This window comes from Leopardus geoffroyi, chromosome C1 (assembly GCF_018350155.1).
Source record: "Leopardus geoffroyi isolate Oge1 chromosome C1, O.geoffroyi_Oge1_pat1.0, whole genome shotgun sequence".
NCBI lineage: Eukaryota > Metazoa > Chordata > Mammalia > Carnivora > Felidae > Leopardus > Leopardus geoffroyi.
In genome coordinates, this window is record NC_059328.1 from 71655085 (window position 1) to 71673727 (window position 18643).

General features: G+C 41.8%; 1 protein-coding gene across 1 annotated transcript in view; it reads right to left on the minus strand.

Annotated features, from left to right (window-relative positions):
• Window positions 1-18643, minus strand: part of MCOLN3 (mucolipin TRP cation channel 3) — a 32169-nt gene that overhangs the window by 946 nt on the left and 12580 nt on the right. The window contains exons 4-12 of the mRNA XM_045478092.1: window positions 17702-17855; window positions 16225-16309; window positions 16049-16145; window positions 11043-11142; window positions 6624-6736; window positions 6392-6541; window positions 2696-2797; window positions 2464-2586; window positions 1208-1414 (exon numbers count right to left, since the gene is read on the minus strand). Coding sequence (XP_045334048.1) covers window positions 1208-1414; window positions 2464-2586; window positions 2696-2797; window positions 6392-6541; window positions 6624-6736; window positions 11043-11142; window positions 16049-16145; window positions 16225-16309; window positions 17702-17855 — 1131 coding nt within the window. The remainder of the gene's footprint in view (window positions 1-1207; window positions 1415-2463; window positions 2587-2695; window positions 2798-6391; window positions 6542-6623; window positions 6737-11042; window positions 11143-16048; window positions 16146-16224; window positions 16310-17701; window positions 17856-18643) is intronic.

Genomic DNA, 18643 nt, shown 5'->3' on the forward strand with positions numbered 1-18643 from the left:
ATACCCTTTGGGAGTCTCTCTTTCAGACAGACAGGTTTAAGGGTCTTGTACTAACATCAGTTCAGGGTCTAAGATCTCTAGAGCATTTCCTGACCAGAGAGGATCAGCCATCACTTGCCCACCTGACAGGTGCTTTGGGCCCATGGAAAAAGGTAAACACCTAAACTGTGAGTCTCAGACTTGGATCATCAAGAGTTGTTAACTAACATTACTACCTTTGAGACCTTGGCTACCACCCTTGAATAACATATAGTTCTCTGCATGAAGAGCTGAAGGCAGTGAATTTTTAGAGCACAGTGGGGCAGGATTTAGACAGGTACAACTATATTCTTTCTCAGTGGCCTTGGTGACTCTAAGCACACATCTGCCAAGCAAGTATTAATAAAGACAATCAGTTTCTGAAATCTAAGTCAGTAAAAAATGAAGTCATGGCCCTGGCTTCACAAGCAAGGTATTCATAATTATCAACTCATCAACTCCTACTAACCCTCTCTTTATCCCCGGGGCCATTTATATGATATCATGTTTCAGTACCCCTTCTCATACCCAGAAAGTCCGCAAGTGGAAGTGTCTATGTCAATGGTATACCTAATAGTATAAGGTTATTAGAAATTTAAATAAATATAGAGACGTTTAGCCTGCTTTTCCATATTTCAAAGGGCTCAAAATAACTTTTAAAATATCCCATGTGAGGGACAATATAAATAATAGCTTTTCAAATCAGTTTTTCTAACACATATAAAGCTTACATGGCTAGCACGTGACATATCAATCCCCTCACTCTTCTGGAGATCAGGCCTCAGGATAGTCCCAGGCAGGTCCTTGCCAAGAGTCTGGGTTCAGTCACAGTACACTCCAAACCAGGAGGTTAATTTTTCTTTATGAAAATTGGATTTTAAATGGTCCCCATCAAATTTTGAAATGCCGTATGTTTCACTTACCCAATGCCTACTGGTCTTTATAATTCTAATACGAGTTTAGAAATCTCGTTTGAAAAAAAAGCACAATTACTTAGAGACAAAACCTAAAATATTCTACAAATTCCAATTCTTCATTTCTGTTTCTCAATATCTACAACTGAAGTCTTTCTTTTCCACCTTGAAAAAATTAACATTCTAGCTGTTCTCCTCCCTCTTAGGTACCATATTTTATTGCCATTCTACAAGTTCTGGAAAAATGCTGCTACTTAAGCTCTTGATGAACCTACCTTAATTGTTTCATATGTATCAGTGATCAGCGCAATGAAAAGACTTAAAATCATATATATAAAGAGACTGATGAATGAGTAGAGGTAAATTCTGCTAAACAACCAGACCAAATAACTTTTTTGTTGCATTTTTGCAAATGTGGCAAACATATCATCTCCATTTATCAGAGAGAAAAGGCACTCGGAGACCATGTTCAGAGAACGGAACTGGAAAAAGAAAAGAGAAAAAGTTCACTTTATTTCACATTCCTTCCCACTGGAGATTGTTCATGACACTATACTAAAAAATAATGGACCAGGTATCCTTGTAAACTATGTAGTTAGCCTGCAGTAACTACAAGCATCTGCTATGTGATACACGCAACCTGTATAATGCCTACTGTTTTTCCTGAACAAGCAGCTCCTTCTTTGTGCTCCCCTTAAGGGGAGCAGCCTGAATTGAAGCTGCTGATTTGCACCCTCAGCGCTTTTCTGAGTCAAGTCTGACCTTTCCCCCTGCCTACATGGAAAGAGATCCTAGAAACACTTATGCAGAGATACCCAAGTCCTAACCATGCATGCTCATACTTCTCATTTTAAAGTTCATTCCATTTGGGATAACGGTATTATAATCAGGACTGACTCTGGTAACAAAAAAAAAAATGCATAGATTTCTTCAAGTTCCTCCCTATACTCCCTTTTTAATAAAATCACATTTCCAAAAGTCTTGCCTAAAAAGCTGACTCTTTATTTAAAAAAAATTTTTTTTAACATTTATTTATTTTTGAGACAGAGCATGAACGGGGGAGGGGCAGAGAGAGAGGGAGACACAGAATCGGAAGCAGGCTCCAGGCTCCGAGCCATCAGCCCAGAGCCCGACGTGGGGCTCGAACTCACGGACCGTGAGATCATGACCTGAGCTGAAGTCGACGTTTAACCGACTGAGCCACCCAGGCACCCCAAAAGCTGACTCTTTATATTGATGAATCAAGTTGACTTATCTTGACCTCATAGGTGGTAAAAAAAAATTAATAAATAAAATAAAATAAAAAAAGACATAATTATCTGATATAGTCCACAAAAGGAGGTGAAGTAGCTGAGTGAATCAATTATTCTCTCAAGTTGGTCACACCTTACCAGTTCACAAACATGGCACCAGATATACGACCTTCGACATTTTCAGGCTGAATCACAAAATAGAAGGAGCTCATTTTAAAAGAATAACTGGCACTATTTTAGGAGCTTGATAGTAACAGGGAAACGTTGTTTATTGGTACCTTATCATGGTAAGGCCCCAGCACAATCCATCCACAGAAGCAATAGCCTAAATAAATCATTGCGGCACAGCAACAGAACCTGATGACATTGGGCAGCGCTGCCTGAAGGGTCAGAATAAGGAGCTAGGAAAGTAAGAGAGGCTGTTAGAATCCCCTTGTCCCTCAGCCAAAGCAGTGCAATAACTCTGAAAGACAGAAATACCAACAGCATGGAGATCCATGGAATCCTTACGTTGTACTTCTGAAAGAAACCGAGGTATCGAACGACTCCGAGCCACACGAGCATGGTGGAAGTCCCAAGAAGTATGCTACAGACGTCATAACTTGTTAGACTCTAAAACAGAGTGGAAAAAAATAACCAGATTATGTAACAGAAATTCATTGGGACAAAAAATATTTGGTTGGGGGGGTGGGTAATAGAAATCAATCAGGCAGTGTTCTAGGTGCTAAGGACAAAGAAGTGAACAGAGAGACAAAATTTCCTTCTTTCCGGAAGCTTGCATTCTAGCGGTGGGAGAGGGGAGAGATAATATAAATAAATTAATGAAACTCTCAATACATTAGCTGATAGTAAGTGCTGAGAAGAAAATTCAGGGGAGGGGAAAAAGAATGCCTCCAGGGTTGCATTTTAAAAGGAGTTGCATTTGAACAAAGACCTGAGGGGAGTGAGAGAGTGCAAGCCAAGCAAAAAGCTAGGAGAGGAGTGTTCCAGGCACAGAGACAAGCAAATGCAAAGGCCCCATAGCAGGAGGGTGCCTCAAAAGATGGAGAGTCCAGCTGCAGTGAGCAATGGGGGAGAGTACAGAGTCACAGAGGTAAGGGGGTAGGTAGTTTAGAGCCTCATGGGTAATTTAACACCTTTGTATTTTACTCTGATAGGCTGGGGAGATTTGAAAGCTCTCAACAGGATATGATACCATTTGGCTGCTATGGTTAAGAGCAGACTGTCCAAAGAGTGAGAAGGCAATTGCAATGATAGAGACGAGAGCTGATGGTGGCTTGGACCAGACTAGTAATGATAGAGGCGATGAGGTGATTTTTAAAGGTAGATTGATAGGATTTCCTCTTGGATTAGATGGAGGGAAGAAGGGATTAGTCAAAGAAGAGAGTCAAGGATAAATGTATGGCTTTTGTCTTAAGCACTTGAAAAGGATTGCCATTAACTGAAGTTAAAAAAGCCATGAAGAAGCAGGTTTGGCCTGTGGAGGTGGAGATTGAGAATTGGGGAGTTCTGTTTTTTGTTTTGTTTTGTTTTTAATTCAAGTTAGTTAACATACAGTGTAGTCTTAGCTTCAGGAGTAGAACCCAGTGATTCATCTCTTACATATGACAACCAGTGCTCATCCCGAAAAGTGCCCTTCTTAATGCCCATCACCCATTAACCCATCCCCCACCCACCTCCTCTCCAGCAACCCTCAGCTTGTTCTCTGTATTTAAGAGTCTCTTATCATTTGCTTCCCTCTGTGTTTTTATCTTGTTTTTCCTTCCCTTCCCGGATATTCATCTATTATGTTTCTCAAATTCCACATATGAGTGAAATCATAGGGTATCTGTCTTTCCCTGACTGACTTATTTCACTTAGCATAATACCCTCCGGTTCTATCCACATTGTGGCAAATGGCAAGATTTCATTCATTTTCATTGCCAAGTAGTGTTCCATTGTATATGTACACCACAGAGTATGTTAAATTTGAGGTGCCAAGTAGACGTCCAAATGAAGATATGAAGGTGACAATTGAATATCTGAGACTGGAGTTCAGAGAAGAATTCCAAGCTGAAGACACAGATTCAGAAATCATCGGCAGAGAGGTACTATTTAAAGCCATGGACAGGATGAGAGCACCAAGACCGTGGCAGAAAAGAAAATATGTCCAAACACTGCACCTTGAGGCCTTGTCACTTTAATAGGTTGGAGAGATGAGAAGGAACCAGCAAAGGAAGTCAGAAGACCAGCCTGTGATTTAGGATGGAAACCATGTAAGTGATAGCTCAGGGGAAAAGTGCGCCAACAAAGAAGGAATGCTTGCAGTGTTAAAATCTGCTGATAGGTCAAGATGAGGATAAATAACGAATTATTGGACTCAGCAACACTGGAGGTCATCGGAAGGAACATTTTCTGTAGGGCGGTAGGGCGGCCGGATTGGAGCAGATGTAACAGAGAATAGGAGGAACAGAATTAGAAACAAAGGTACCTACGCTTAAGGTCTTTTGCTATGTAAAGGGGAGCCAAAAAAATAGGGAAGTAGCTGGATAGAGAATAGGTTGAGATTTTGTCTCTTATAAAGGAAAAAGAACACACATACTTTTGGGAATGGCACGGTAGAGAACGGGAAACTGATGATGCATAGGGAAAAGGAAGAAGAAAAGCTGGAGCTAAGTTCTTAGGTAAGCAAGGGGGGGAGGGGACTTGGCATCTGGGAGGCACATGGGGTTGGCCATGGAGAGTAGCCAAAATAATATATCCACAGAAACAGAAAAAGCAGAGTGTATGGACACTGATGTTGGCAGGTAGATAAATGAAGTGGAGCCTTGTAGAATTTTTCTTTCTTTTTTTTTTTTTTTTTTTTTTATCTGTGGTTTTGTGAACTAGGAAAGAAGGTCATCAATTGACAGTGAGGATGGGGCAGGGGTTTTAGGGTTTCCAGAAGAGATAAAAACGTGAAACGATCATCTGAAAGATGGGGGAGTGAACAGCCTAGAAAAATGTAAAAAAAGATTGCTGGACACCATTAAGAGCTCAATGAGGTTAATGATAGTTGAGGCTGGTAAAAATAAAGATTTGCTGCATATCTCCTGTGCTCCTTTCTTTTTGTTCCCTAGTCCAATGATAGGGACTCCATATCATCCTAAATCCATTCGCTCCTTCCAAGGAGCGAACATGCCTGGGCTGTTTTCCCCAGCTCCCTTGCAGTTAAATGTGACTAAACGCTCTCCAGTGGGATGTGAACAAGAACAAAGACTACCAAGACTACCAAGGCTTTCAGACTGGAAAAGCTACCGCCGTGCCGCCGTCTCGTGTTGCCCTTCCCTTCCCTTCCCACACAGGCTGCAACCTGTTCCTGAGGTGACCCAGGATCAACCGCACAATTTGGGCTCCAGAGAAACTCAGTGGCAGGAACGTGGGTCCCTGACTGACCGCGTGGAGCTGAGTGAGTTGCCAACCTGGAAAACCCACCCTGACTATTACATGAGGGAGAAGTATGCTTCTATCTCATCTGAGCCATTGCACATGGGGCCTCTGACTGGGAATCTCAATCAGCAGACTCCCCAGGTGGCTCATCCTCACACTCAGTTGAAGCCAGGGCTAGAAAAATATAAATTTGAACAAGGTCAGTTTGAACGGTATCAGATTTTTTTAATTTGATTTTTGCTTTGGCGGCGGTGGCGGGGGAGGGGAGGGTGATTTCTAGGCTGGGTTAATCCTAATTTAGAATGGAAAATCTTGTAGCTTATCAACGGGGAAAGTAAGAAAAAGGCAGCAACTGTCATCACTCACACAGTGGTAGCCTGGCTTCACTTTCACCCAGGGCCCTACTCTTTTTGTTGTTGTTGAAGATTCTAGCATTTCTTGTGAAAACAACAACAAAAAAACCCATCTCTTACCTTCTTTACTTTGGGACATCTGAGAATTCTCGGGCGCACCCCTAGAGCTCAGATTTGATCAGTGTAACATGGGAGTATTTTTACCAGGTACCCAAATGACTGACTCAGAGGCTTGTATATACCTTTGAAAAACTCTAAGAGATTGCCTGACTAGATTTAAGAAACTTACTGTTATCGATTTTAAGTTTACTTAACACAATGTTTGAAAGAAACCATTTACTCTGCAAATTCTCACATTCCGAGAAAATATTAGTGCCAATCTGATACTAACAATGGCATAAATAGTAAACAAAACAAAACAAAACAAAAACAAAAACCACTTTACCTTAGCTTGGATTTCCATTTTCAAAATTGATCCAATAATTGTCAATATGTCACTAATAATAATCATGATGTACCATCCATTGACGAATTCCATTTGATCAGAAACAGAAACTTCCTTCTTGTAATGGAGGAGGAAAAAATTGACAAATTCCTTTAGGGGAAAGAGGGAGGCACAGTGAATTTCTCAGTCAATCACAATTTCCCCAGCATTCCTAGCAAACAGCAACCCCTACCTGCTGAAGCTGAAGTCCTGTAATCACAGATCGAAGGCACAGGATTAACGAAGCCAAGCATATCAGAATAACAAAGGCATCAAAGATCATCATGTAGTGAGTGTTCTTCTGAACTGGAAGGAAAAAGCATTACCTGCTTATACTGTGGGACATTCATATGGTGACCTCTACTTCTTGTTTTTTTTTTTTCTTTCATTTTTAGCCTCATTTCTTTTAACTGCTGCATAGCATACCACAATATAGATGTATACTCTTTGTAAAGACACTCAGGTTGCAATCTGTTTTTTCCTGCTACAAACAATTCTTCAAGTCCTCTCTGTGCATGGGTGCAAATGATTCTTTAGGCGAACGAATATCTAAAGGTGAAATTGTTGGGGTAAGGCATATGCATATTTCTAAGAAAGAAATTCTAAGAAATTGCCCTTCAAAAACATCATGCCAGTTTACATACCTACACACATCTCCACGTCTTCTCTACCACTGTATATTAAATATCTTTTATTTTTGCCGATCAAAAGAGCAAATCTCATTCCCAATGACATCTTTATCAGGTATTAAATTACTGTAGGTATTCAAGTACCTTATCTTACCCTTTTGATGTTTTTGTGTGTTTTAATGCGTAAGACAAATACCTCTCATTAGTGTTTTATTAGCTATTCTTACTTGGTTTTTTTCCCCATATATTCTTGAGGATCTGGTTGTTAAATTCCAATAAAAATCCTACTGGTACTTTTGCAGGGTCGGGGGGGGGCGGCGCGGGGATCATGTCACATTCATAAGTTAATTTAGGGAGAATTGGCATATACATGATGTTAAATCTCTTGTCCAAAAATATGATGTGTCTCCCATTGATTCAAGTCTTTTTGTTTCCTTCAGAAGCATTTTCAAATTTTTTTTAAATTTTTTTTTCAACATCCATTTATTTTTGGGACAGAGAGAGACAGAGCATGAACGAGGGAGGGTCAGAGAGAGAGGGAGACACAGAATCAGAAACAGGCTCCAGGCTCTGAGCCATCAGCCCAGAGCCCGATGCGGGGCTCGAACTCACGGACCGCGAGATCGTGACCTGGCTGAAGTCGGACGCTTAACCGACTACGCCACCCAGGCGCCCCAGAAGCATTTTCAAATTTTATCTGAACCCTTCACACTGCTTTTTAGAGTAATTTAGATAATTCAGACATTCTTTCCACAAAGACAACAAAGAGAAAAGGTCCTGGTAAGTGTTCTTCCCATTAGTATGTAAAGAAAGTTAAAAGGCCTTCTTTTGGGGGTGCCTGGGTGGCTCAGTAGGTTGGGCATCCGACTTCGGCTCAGGTCATGATCTCGCAGTTTGTGGGTTCGAGCCCCGCATCGGGCTCTGTGCTGACAGCTCAGAGCCTGGAGCCTGCTTTGGATTCTATGTCTCCCTCTCTCTCTGCTCCTCCCCCACTCATGCTGTCTCTCTCTGTCTCTCAAAAATAAAATAAAACATTAAAAAAAATAAAAAAAATAAAAGGCCTTTTGGAAATTACGACTGCCATCAATAAGAGATCTTTAATTATAAGCCTTTGGTCTTTTGTCCTTAATACAGTTAGCCTTCCTGCACACCCTATTAAAACATACCTATCTGGGTATAGAATATTCACCAAGAACCCACCGTGTGGCAGTTTTTCTAGATGCTGAGGATACAAGTGGTGAACGACACAGGCCCCCGACCTTGGGGAACTTCTGTTCTACTGCTGGGAGACACGCAGGGATGTAAACAAGGTACATGAACAAAATGCTTTCAGACAGGAGTAAGTGCTGTGAAGAAAAGAAAGTACCATAGCTAACGGGTAGTGCTACGCCACCCATAGTCCTAAGCACTTTGTAGGTATTACCTCATTTGATCCTCACGGCAACCTCAGGAAGCGGGGGTGTGATTATCCCCACTGGACAGGTGAGAAAATGAGGCACACAGAGGTCAGGGGAATTTGCCCAAGGTGATGCAGCCAGCAGGTGGCAGCACCAGGATTCAAATCTTTGTAGTCTGTCTCCAGCCTCTGTCACTCTAGGTTAGTGATGCGTGGCATCCCTTGGGCACTGTTAGGAATGCACTCTGGCCCCACCCTAGACCTGCTGAGTCAGAAACTGCATTTTCACAAGCTCTTGCAGATGACACTAGAGCTCAAGAACCACAGCTCTAGAAGAAGCACACTGCTGGTATGGGTGATGGAGGGGAGAGGCTCATTCGTACAGCATGATAGGGGCCAGGAGGTCTCAGGTGAGACCTGAGTGACAAGACTGCCCCCTACTGGTAAAAAAAAAATAACAAGCACTTAGACTAGTTCGGTAATGGGGCGCCGGGGTGGCTCAGTGGGTTAAGCGTCAGACTCTTGATTTTGGCTCAGGCCATGATCTCGTGGTTCATGAGATCAAGTCCTGCATTGGGCTCTGCACTCACAGTGCAGAGCCTGCTTGGGATTCTCTCTCTCACTCTCTCTCGGGCTCTCTCTCTCCATGCCCCACCCCCAGCTCGTGTGTGCTCTCTCTCTCAAACTTAAAAAAAATCTATTAAAAAAAATTCAGTAATAAAACATCCCATTAATATTGGCCAAGGGGCATCTAATTGTTACTAAAATGTCTAAATCTACTTTAGAAAAGCTTAAAAACTAAGAAACAAGCATTTGAGAGAAAGCCTGCGCCAGATACTTTCATATACTCTCATGCTTCCTATTCTAAAGTTTGTGGAGAAGTATTGCAATGTTTACAGATGACAAAACAACTTTGTGTTTCAAATAAACAGTTTTGTCATTGAAATAAAATTGTGATTTAAGAGCCTCATATATTTGAAGTACCTAATAGTGAAAAAAATACTAGAATGAAGAAATTTCATGTCATTTTAAAAAAATTTTTTAACATTTACTTATTTTTTTTTAAATTTTTTTTTCAACGTTTTTATTTATTTCTGGGACAGAGAGAGACAGAGCATGAACGGGGGAGGTGCAGAGAGAGAGGGAGACACAGAATCAGAAACAGGCTCCAGGCTCTGAGCCATCAGCCCAGAGCCTGACGCGGGGCTCGAACTCACAGACTGCGAGATCGTGACCTGGCTGAAGTCGGCCGCTTAACCGACTGCACCACCCAGGCGCCCCAACATTTACTTATTTTTGAGAGAGAGAAACAGAGTGTGAACAGGGGAGGGGCAGAGAGAGAGAGGGAGACACAGAATCTAATGCAGGCTCCAGGCTCGGAGCTGTCAGCACAGAGCCCAATACGGGGCTCAAACCCACGAACCGCGAGATCATGACCTGAGCCGAATTCGAACATGCAACCGACTCAGCCACCCAGGTGCCCCCATATCGTTTATTCTTAATATCTCATTACTGCTTCTGACCTTTGTGACTCAACCAGTAGTTACCCCTAAAGCAATGATTTTCCAAGTGTGGCATGAGTAAGGGTGACCTGTACATTCCTAGGCCCCAGCCCAGACCCGGGGACGGCCTTACAGGGAGCTGGTGTGACTCTTTTGCTTGCTAGAATCTGAGAATCCCGGACCTAATCATTAAATCCAGCACAACGTACCAAAGGGGCTAGAAAATGAGATAAATTCTTTACAGTCCATTTTCTGGTTCAGCCCCAAAATTCTCAGTGGTACTCAGTCTATAGTTGAATTCATGTCCATATTTCCAAGAATGTACCCTTTCTTCATGTAGTTTACTTTTTAACCTATATAGAAGCTAAATATAATGTGAGGGATGCTTCAGGGTCAAATCTTTCCTGATGTCTCTCTCACTGTATGACCAGGGGCACCAAGATTCACTTCTAAGCCTTAGTTTCTTCATTTGCATAAACAGGGATGCTGCCTATCTCAAGGATAGTTTCAAAATATTAAAACGCTGGGATGCCTGGGTGGCTCAGTCAGTGAAGCACCCAACTTCAGTTCAGGTCATGATCTCACAATCCATGAGTTCAAGCCCCACGTCGGGCCCTGTGCTGACAGCTCACAGCCTAGAGCCTTTTTCAGATTCTGTGTCTCCCTCTCTCTCTGCCCCTCTACTGCTCACCCTCTGTCTCTCTCTCTCAAAGATAAATACACATTTAAAAAAATAATAAAAATTAAAATATTAAAATGTAGGAGGAAGCCCTTATGTAGCAAGCACTCAATAAATATTAGGTCGGGTATATGTGATTTTTTGCTGGGGGGGGGGGGTGCGTGCATTTTTTTGTAAGAACTGGGCCAGTGAGGACACATGTAGAAGTCAGCAAAAGTCATTTCAAGTACTAATAATTTATGTGTTGCCTGGAACATCAGATACCTACAATAAGTTGATCTATTTGCAGAGAATTAGGGACTTGGCAATGTTCCAGTTGTTCCCTTTGATGCTCCACATATCCCAGTAGTTTAATAACCCTTTTATTTAATAACCATTTTGAAAACTAGTAAAAGTCATCACTTACTTGATCCTGATACGTGCCAGTCTTTACATTCTCTGATGGAAATGTCGTTATCTAAGCTTATCTTAATCCTTCCACTGTGGGCCTTATTGTCAAATGTTATCTGTGAAAAACAGGAAAAGGGTCAAAAACATACCTATAGTTTTTGAAGCCAAGATGTCTCTATGCATTAATTAGGACACAAATCTTTCAGGGTGACAGGATGCCCACCCAGATTCTCATCCCCGTGTCAATGCTAACTCTGTTCAACTTTGGGAAGAGCCCTTTTTTTCTTTGTGAAATGAGAAGGTTGAACAAGGTCTTCTGTTGAGAACTTTTAGTCTCTAAAATCTTGTATTTCTAGGATAGCCTTCCAGCCCTGGACAACTTATAAAACAGGAGAACTTCTCTCTCCTTCCCACTCTAAGTACCTCAAGATGCCCTCTTGGTATGAGCAAGAGCTGGTCCAAGTGAGCTTTTTCCTCCCTCCCTAGGGACTCGGCTCGGCGGGGGATAGTTTTTATATATATTTATTTATTCATTTTGAGAGAGAGAGAGAGAGAGAGCACGCGAACGAGCAGGTGAGGGGCAGAGAGAGAGAGAGTGGATCCCAAGCAGTCTCCCCACTGCCAGTGCAGAGCCCGACGTGAGGCTTGAACTCACAAACTGCAAGATCATGACCTGAGCCAAAACCAAGTTGGACACTTAACTGACTATCCCAGGCCCCCCAAGGGATAGTTTGTTAGTGCTGTTGCAGTTCTTACAAACACAGAGGTTCATTATTTCAGGCTTGAAACATTTCGGGTGGCGCTTCTCTGATTTTCATTCTGGGCCTCATTTTCATCCTTACTCACTCTAGAACCATATGTATAAAAAAAGGATGTGGTGACAGGGAGCTGACAGCCATGTCCTGCTTCAGGGATCACCATTTTAGGACACTGGGCACCAAGTAGGACAAAGCCATGTCAGAACACCTTCCCCAGTCTGTCTTCCCCTTCTGGCTCTCTCCCCTGTCCCCATGCAGGGACAGGGAAAGCAAGACAAGGAGATCAGGTGTGGGTTTTGTTTGTTTTGCTTTGTTTTTAGTGCCTCCTGTCTCAAGTCCTAAAGAGAAAACATTTTTTCAAAAGTCTGTCATTTAAATGAGTTTTACTGGAGCTTCTTCATGCGGGGTAATCAGACATTACTGCAGATGTAAGGCTTCAGATAAATTTAGTGAGTCTGATCACTCTGTTTCTCTTCATGTTGGACTGCAAGCTTCCAACAAATTAGCTAAAAATAATATCCGAAAGATACTCACTCCAGGCAGAACCCAGGCAGAAAAAGAGAGAAATCATATTAAGAATCACATGTAATTGGGGCGCCTGGGTGGCGCAGTCGGTTAAGCGTCCGACTTCAGCCAGGTCACGATCTCGCGGTTCGTGAGTTCGAGCCCCGCGTCGGGCTCTGGGCTGATGGCTCAGAGCCTGGAGCCTGTTTCCGATTCTATGTCTCCCTCTCTCTCTGCCCCTCCCCCGTTCATGCTCTGTCTCTCTCTGTCCCAAAAATAAATAAACATTGAAAAAAAAAATTAAAAAAAGAATCACATGTAATTAAAAAAAATTTTAATGTTTATTCATTTTTGAGAGACAGATAGAGACAGACAGTGACGGGGGGGAGGAGCAGAGAGAGGGAGACACAGACTCCAAAGCAGGCTCCAGGCTCTGAGCTGTCAGCATAGAACGTGATGCGAGGCTCAAACTCACTGACTGTGAGATCATGACCTGAGCCAAAGCTGGACGCTTAACTGACTGAGTCACCCAGATGCCCCAATCACATGTAATTTAAATGGTCTAAGCACTCCAACTAAAAGGTACAGATTATGAAGTTGGATAAAAAAACAAGAATTAATTCTATGCTGCCTAATAAGAAACCCTCTTTAAACGTAAGACAGGGGCGGCTGGGTGGCTCAGTCGGTTAAGCGTCCGACTTCAGCCCGGGTCACGATCTCGCGGTCCGTGAGTTCGAGCCCCGCGTCGGGCTCTGGGTTGATGGCCCAGAGCCTGGAGCCTGCTTCCGATTCTGTGTCTCCCTCTCTCTCTGCCCCTCCCCCATTCATGCTCTGTCTCTCTCTGTCTCAAAAATAAATAAACATTAAAAAAAAAATTAAAAAAAAAAAAGTAAGACAAATAGGTTAATATCAAAAGGATGGAAAAAGATATACCATGCTAACACTAATTAAAAGAAAGCTGGAGTGGTTATATTCACATCAACCAAAGTAGATTTTAAGGCAAAGAATTAATATTGAGGTAAAAATTACCACTTCATAATGATGTAAGAGTCAGTTCATCAAGTTAACACAAGAATCCGACATGCCTGTGCACCTAATAAAGAGCCTCAAAACACATGATGCAAGAATGCACTAAACTGCTATGAGTGAATGCTAATGCCCTGCTTTCACGTTCTAACCAAATTACAGACATACATAGGAAAGGTTTCATAAATAGCTGTTGCATGAATCAAATATCTGTTATATACCAGATACTTAGGGAGGTCCCTTACATATCTCATATATATGCAGTATACTAGATAGATAGGTACATAGATACATAGATGTCTTGGCAACAGCTTTGTTAGGTAGGTGGGCATTAATTCTGTTTTACAAACGAGAAAACTAGGACTCAAACCAATTAGGTAATTTGCCTAAAGTTACATAGCTAGTAACTGGTGAGCTATAATTAAAATCTAGGCTTGCCTGATTCCAAAACTCCTGCATTTTATTTTATTTTATTTTATTTTACTTTATTTTATTTAACGTTTATTTATTTTTGAGACAGAGAGAGACAGAGCATGAACGGAGAGGGTCAGAGAGAGGGAGACACAGAATCCGAAACAGGCTCCAGGCTCCGAGCTGTCAGCACAGAGCCCGACGTGGGGCTCGAACTCACGGACTGCAAGATCATGACCTGAGCCGAAGTCAGCCGCTTAACTGACTGAGCCACCCAGGCACCCCAAAACTCCTGCATTTTAAATTAGGCATATACTGCCCCAGTTCATGTTTACTTAAACCATAAAGTTGCACTAATTGCTTTTATCATTAAACTACCCTATAGGGTGTAAGTTCTACAGTTCTGTGAAACACACTGCTAAATCCACCATGCATAGGGAGAGCTTGGGATGAATCTGCAATAGTGGCAAAAATATAACATCTGCATGTGACTAACCAGCCAGGTTGCTCTCCCCACTGTATTGAGTCATGGGAAAGAGTCTGCATTTTACAAATGTTTCATTCATCCATTCCACAAATATTTGAAGCACCTACTGTGTTCTTTGAGGGATGAAAAAAATTAGGAGAATGACTCCTGCTTTCAAGGAGCTTTCAATCTAGCAGAGTTGATAAACATCTAGACAATCCTAAAACAAAGGAGAAGGTGGGTGAGCTCATACAAAACATAAAAACAAAACCAAAAAAAAAACTTTGGAGTTGCGAGCACAGAATGTGTCCCTAACTGAAGCATCGTAAAAATGGTCCCTGAAGAAGGTGTCAGTTGAACTGAGCCTTGAGGATTATAAAGCTTCTGAAAGTACCATTTCTCAGTTCAAGAGTGGTACAGGACTGGGGCACCTGGGTGGCTTAGTCAGTTAACTGACTTTGGTTCGGATCATGATCTCACTATTCATAGGTTCGAGCCCTGCATCAGGCTCTGTGCTGACAGCTCAGAGCCTGAAGCCTATGTAGGATTCTGTGTCTCCCTCTCTCTGCCCCTCCCCTCCCTCGCACTCTGTCTCTCTCTGTCTCTCAAAAAGAAATAAAATGTTAAAAAAAGTAAAAACAAACAAACAAAAAAGAGCGGTGCAGGAGGTGGTAAGAGAGAGGAGAAAGAAGAGACAAGACTGTGGATAAATAATAGCTCAATTTAAAAAAAAATCAAGTAATATTGAAAATTCATAACCTCCTGGTTAATATTAGGATCAAAATTTGTAGCCTAACTCAAAATAGTCTCATAGTATTTGCGCTTTTTCCTTTAAGTGATATGCATAATGACTAATTATACTACATTCTGAAATTTCTTTAAAAAACTTGATTTCTTGGGGGCGCCTGGGTGGCGCAGTCGGTTAAGCGTCCGACTTCAGCCAGGTCACGATCTCGGGTCTGTGAGTTCGAGCCCCGCGTCAGGCTCTGGGCTGATGGCTGAGCCTGGAGCCTGTTTCTGATTCTGTGTCTCCCTCTCTCTCTGCCCCTCCCCCATTCATGCTCTGTCTCTCTCTGTCCCAAAAATAAATAAACGTTGAAAAAAAAAATTAAAAAAAAAAAACAAAAAACTTGATTTCTCATAGCCAGTTGTTGAATATCATGGACACAGCTCTGGTACAAACTATTGCTGAAGTCATAGCAATCTGGGTCGAGTGAAGGCAAGCTGCATTAAATGCTGTTCAGCATATGCCCCAGAGAGCACTGGGGTACTGACCCCGAGCCTCATGAGGAAATGAACTCACCTGGCAGGCATCTTATGTTCTCCAGAGAGCATTAATAGCACCATTGGCCACTGGAATATACAGAACAGAGACGGGCCGAAGGGGGAGAAGCCAGAGCATTCAGAGGCAGCCCAAGGAAGGCACTGTGACCAATAAGCAAAATGTGCACACATCTATGGCGAGGAGACTCAGCGGCAAGAACCCTTGGCAATGGCCATACGCAGACAGCCACAGACTGCCAAGAGCCAACTACACGGGACCTACAAGTCTCTACTCCTTTTGTATTTGAACACCTACCCTGTGCCAGGCACCGTTCTTGGGACTGGAGACACTGCACTGAACAAGGCAAGGTCCCTCCCCTCACAGAACTTACACTGAGGCACAGAAGATAGATACTGAACAAGTAAATGACCACAACAAAATAGAGTCAGCTCTACCAATGCTTCTTCTATGCACATTCAAGTGGAAACATCCTATATATTTGATCATGTTTCAATACAAGTAGATGAAACATGTAACTAAATCAAACAGTTTTCCTTCAGACAGGGGCCAAATTCAGCCCAGCCCACACTTACAGTCAGAGTAAAGTCGTAACAGTCAGGGAGCTCGTGATGACGAATGGTCTGCAGATTAATGGCCTTCAGTTTAAACTGCAGCTCCACTGTTAGGAGTCTAGGAAACAGAGGAGCCTTTAGTGCAGTGAAAACATGCACACACAAATATAAGTTATACTCCCATCTGCCTCCCTCACCTGTGAAAGTCCAGTGTTAAGTTGAGTTTATTTTCTTCCAGTGTTCCAATGTGAAAAGGTTCATCGGGCTCTACAAAGAAACATTCTGCCATAGAAAGGAACAAAACATTCTGTAGATAGCCTAAAATAAATAAGTAAAACTGCATCTTGAAAGGACAATACATTTAAGACTAGATTATTCAGATTCTACTATTCTTCTGAATTAAGATTTAAAAGCCAAAAGTCAGTACCCTTTAGTTACAATGAATCATTTGTTTTTCAAGACACGAGTGGATGCGCCATTTCTGGAGTGGGTGGAGGGCAGAAGACATGAATTCTGTCTCATGAGTCTTCTGTAGAATGCTATCTCCCTTCCTGAATCTGGAAGCCTAAATTTTGAGTCCCTTCTCCCTTTTTTGTATCCTAAGCATAAGTTTGAAGAACTTGGAGTACTTAAGACAAAATTTTCTAAGTTTAAAGGATCTATTTTTTTTAAATACTATTTTCCCCTCTATACTAGACTATACTTAAGGGGGGGAAAAAAAAAAAAAGGAAGACATGGGGCACCTGGGTGCCTCAGCCATGTAAACCTCTGACTCTTGATTTTGGCTCAGGTCATGATCTCACAGTTCATGAGTTTGAGCCCCACATCGGCAGGGATCCACACATTGGGCTCCACACTGACAGTATGGAGCCTACTTGGGATTCTCTCTCTCTTACTCTCTCTCTGCCCCTCCCCTGCTTGCTCTCTCTTTCTCTTTCTCAAAAATAAATAAATAAATAAATAAACTTAAGAAAAAAAGGGAAGACAGCATTTTAGAAGTTTTCACTAATCTGTACTGTAATCCTTTAGTATCCTTCTCCAAAAAACCTCCCAGTGGCTGTTGTTAAAAGTACTTGAAAATTTAATGTTTTAGGTACAGACTATAAATAGAACTTTGCTAATAAGAATAAGCCACTGTATTCTAAACTCTGGTTCTGGTTTCTCCTTGAAATGACCCACAAAGATACTAAATAGTGAAGTGCAGTTGAGGGGAGGGAGTTTTATAGACATCGCAAATTTGCAAGTACAACGTCTTCTAAGGATAGTATAAGTCTATTTAACTGGCTTATCCAGCATAAGAGGCAGTGCTATATAGAGGTCAAGGATATAGTGGCTAAGAGCACAGACAGCCTGGGTCAGATTTCAGCACTGCCTCTTCCTAGCTCCATCTGGAATATATCACTTAACTCTCTGAGCCATACTTTAGTCTTCTATAAAATGAGGATAATAATACACCTTGCCTTATTGGTCTGTTGTTGTTGCTTTTAAAAAAAAAAATCATGAGTTACAGTAAAGGGCTTGGGACGGTACCTGACACATGATAACTCCTATGTAGTTTCTCACTATGACCTAACAGTACAGACCAAATCAACATTTTCAGAGACAAAATTGCTAACTTTAAGTATAAATCAAGGAGTTAAAAAATAGAAGCTCTAGTTTTTTGAAGAACATTACCAGTCTCCATTTCTGGATCAATGTCAAAGGTATCATTTCCAGGACAGATGTTCCCTTGCTTGTAGAAGTGCTGACAGATCGCCATAGCAGACTGCTCGGTACCCTTGTTCTCATATGCATGATTCCCCACCGAGATACTGCGCAGCTGCAAGTACTTGAACAGAAAAGAGAAACAGAAAATGGGAACACCAGCCAGGCAGAAATGAAGCCATGATTCCCTACCCAGCCCGTCTTTGAAATGGGCAGATCCCAACCTGCTTTCTGGATGGAGACACTCACATTCACACTGACATGCGTAGTACGCGACATGCTAATGTGCACCAGGACAGCAGCCAGAAAAACACTCAAGTTTTGGGCTCAAGTCTCATGTCTGTGACTGTGAGCAAGACACAAACTTTCTGAGCCTCTGGTTCCTTGTCTACAAATTCAAGGTTTAACCCACGTCATCTCTGCGGTTCTTTCCTTCTTTAAAGAACTATGTTCAGGAACTGATCTGTGCATTCAGTGTGAATACAAACTTTATCTTGAACTATTTCTTGTAAGATCAGAGTTCCGCTTTGCTGCTTTAATATAGGAAGGGGGATACAGTCGTTCCAAGCTAACTTGCAAAACTTAAAAAAATAGTTTCATCTTTATCTTTACAAGAATAGTTTAGTCACTTTCACAGCAATATTCCCTCGTCCTGGGAGTCCTCTAAACAAACAAATGTAATTTTACCAATGAGAATCTTATGGTACTTTGGAATAACCATCAACTCAAACTGAATGCATTTCTGTAAAAGAAAAAAGGGTTTCAGAGCTTACTATGAACAATGCTGTTTGGCACAAGAAGTGATACGAAGATAGGGATATGATAGTCATCTCTTGGATTTAGTGGGATGGACATACAGATAAATAATTCTACTATAAAAATGCATGTGAAAATGCTAAAATCAGTGAAAGA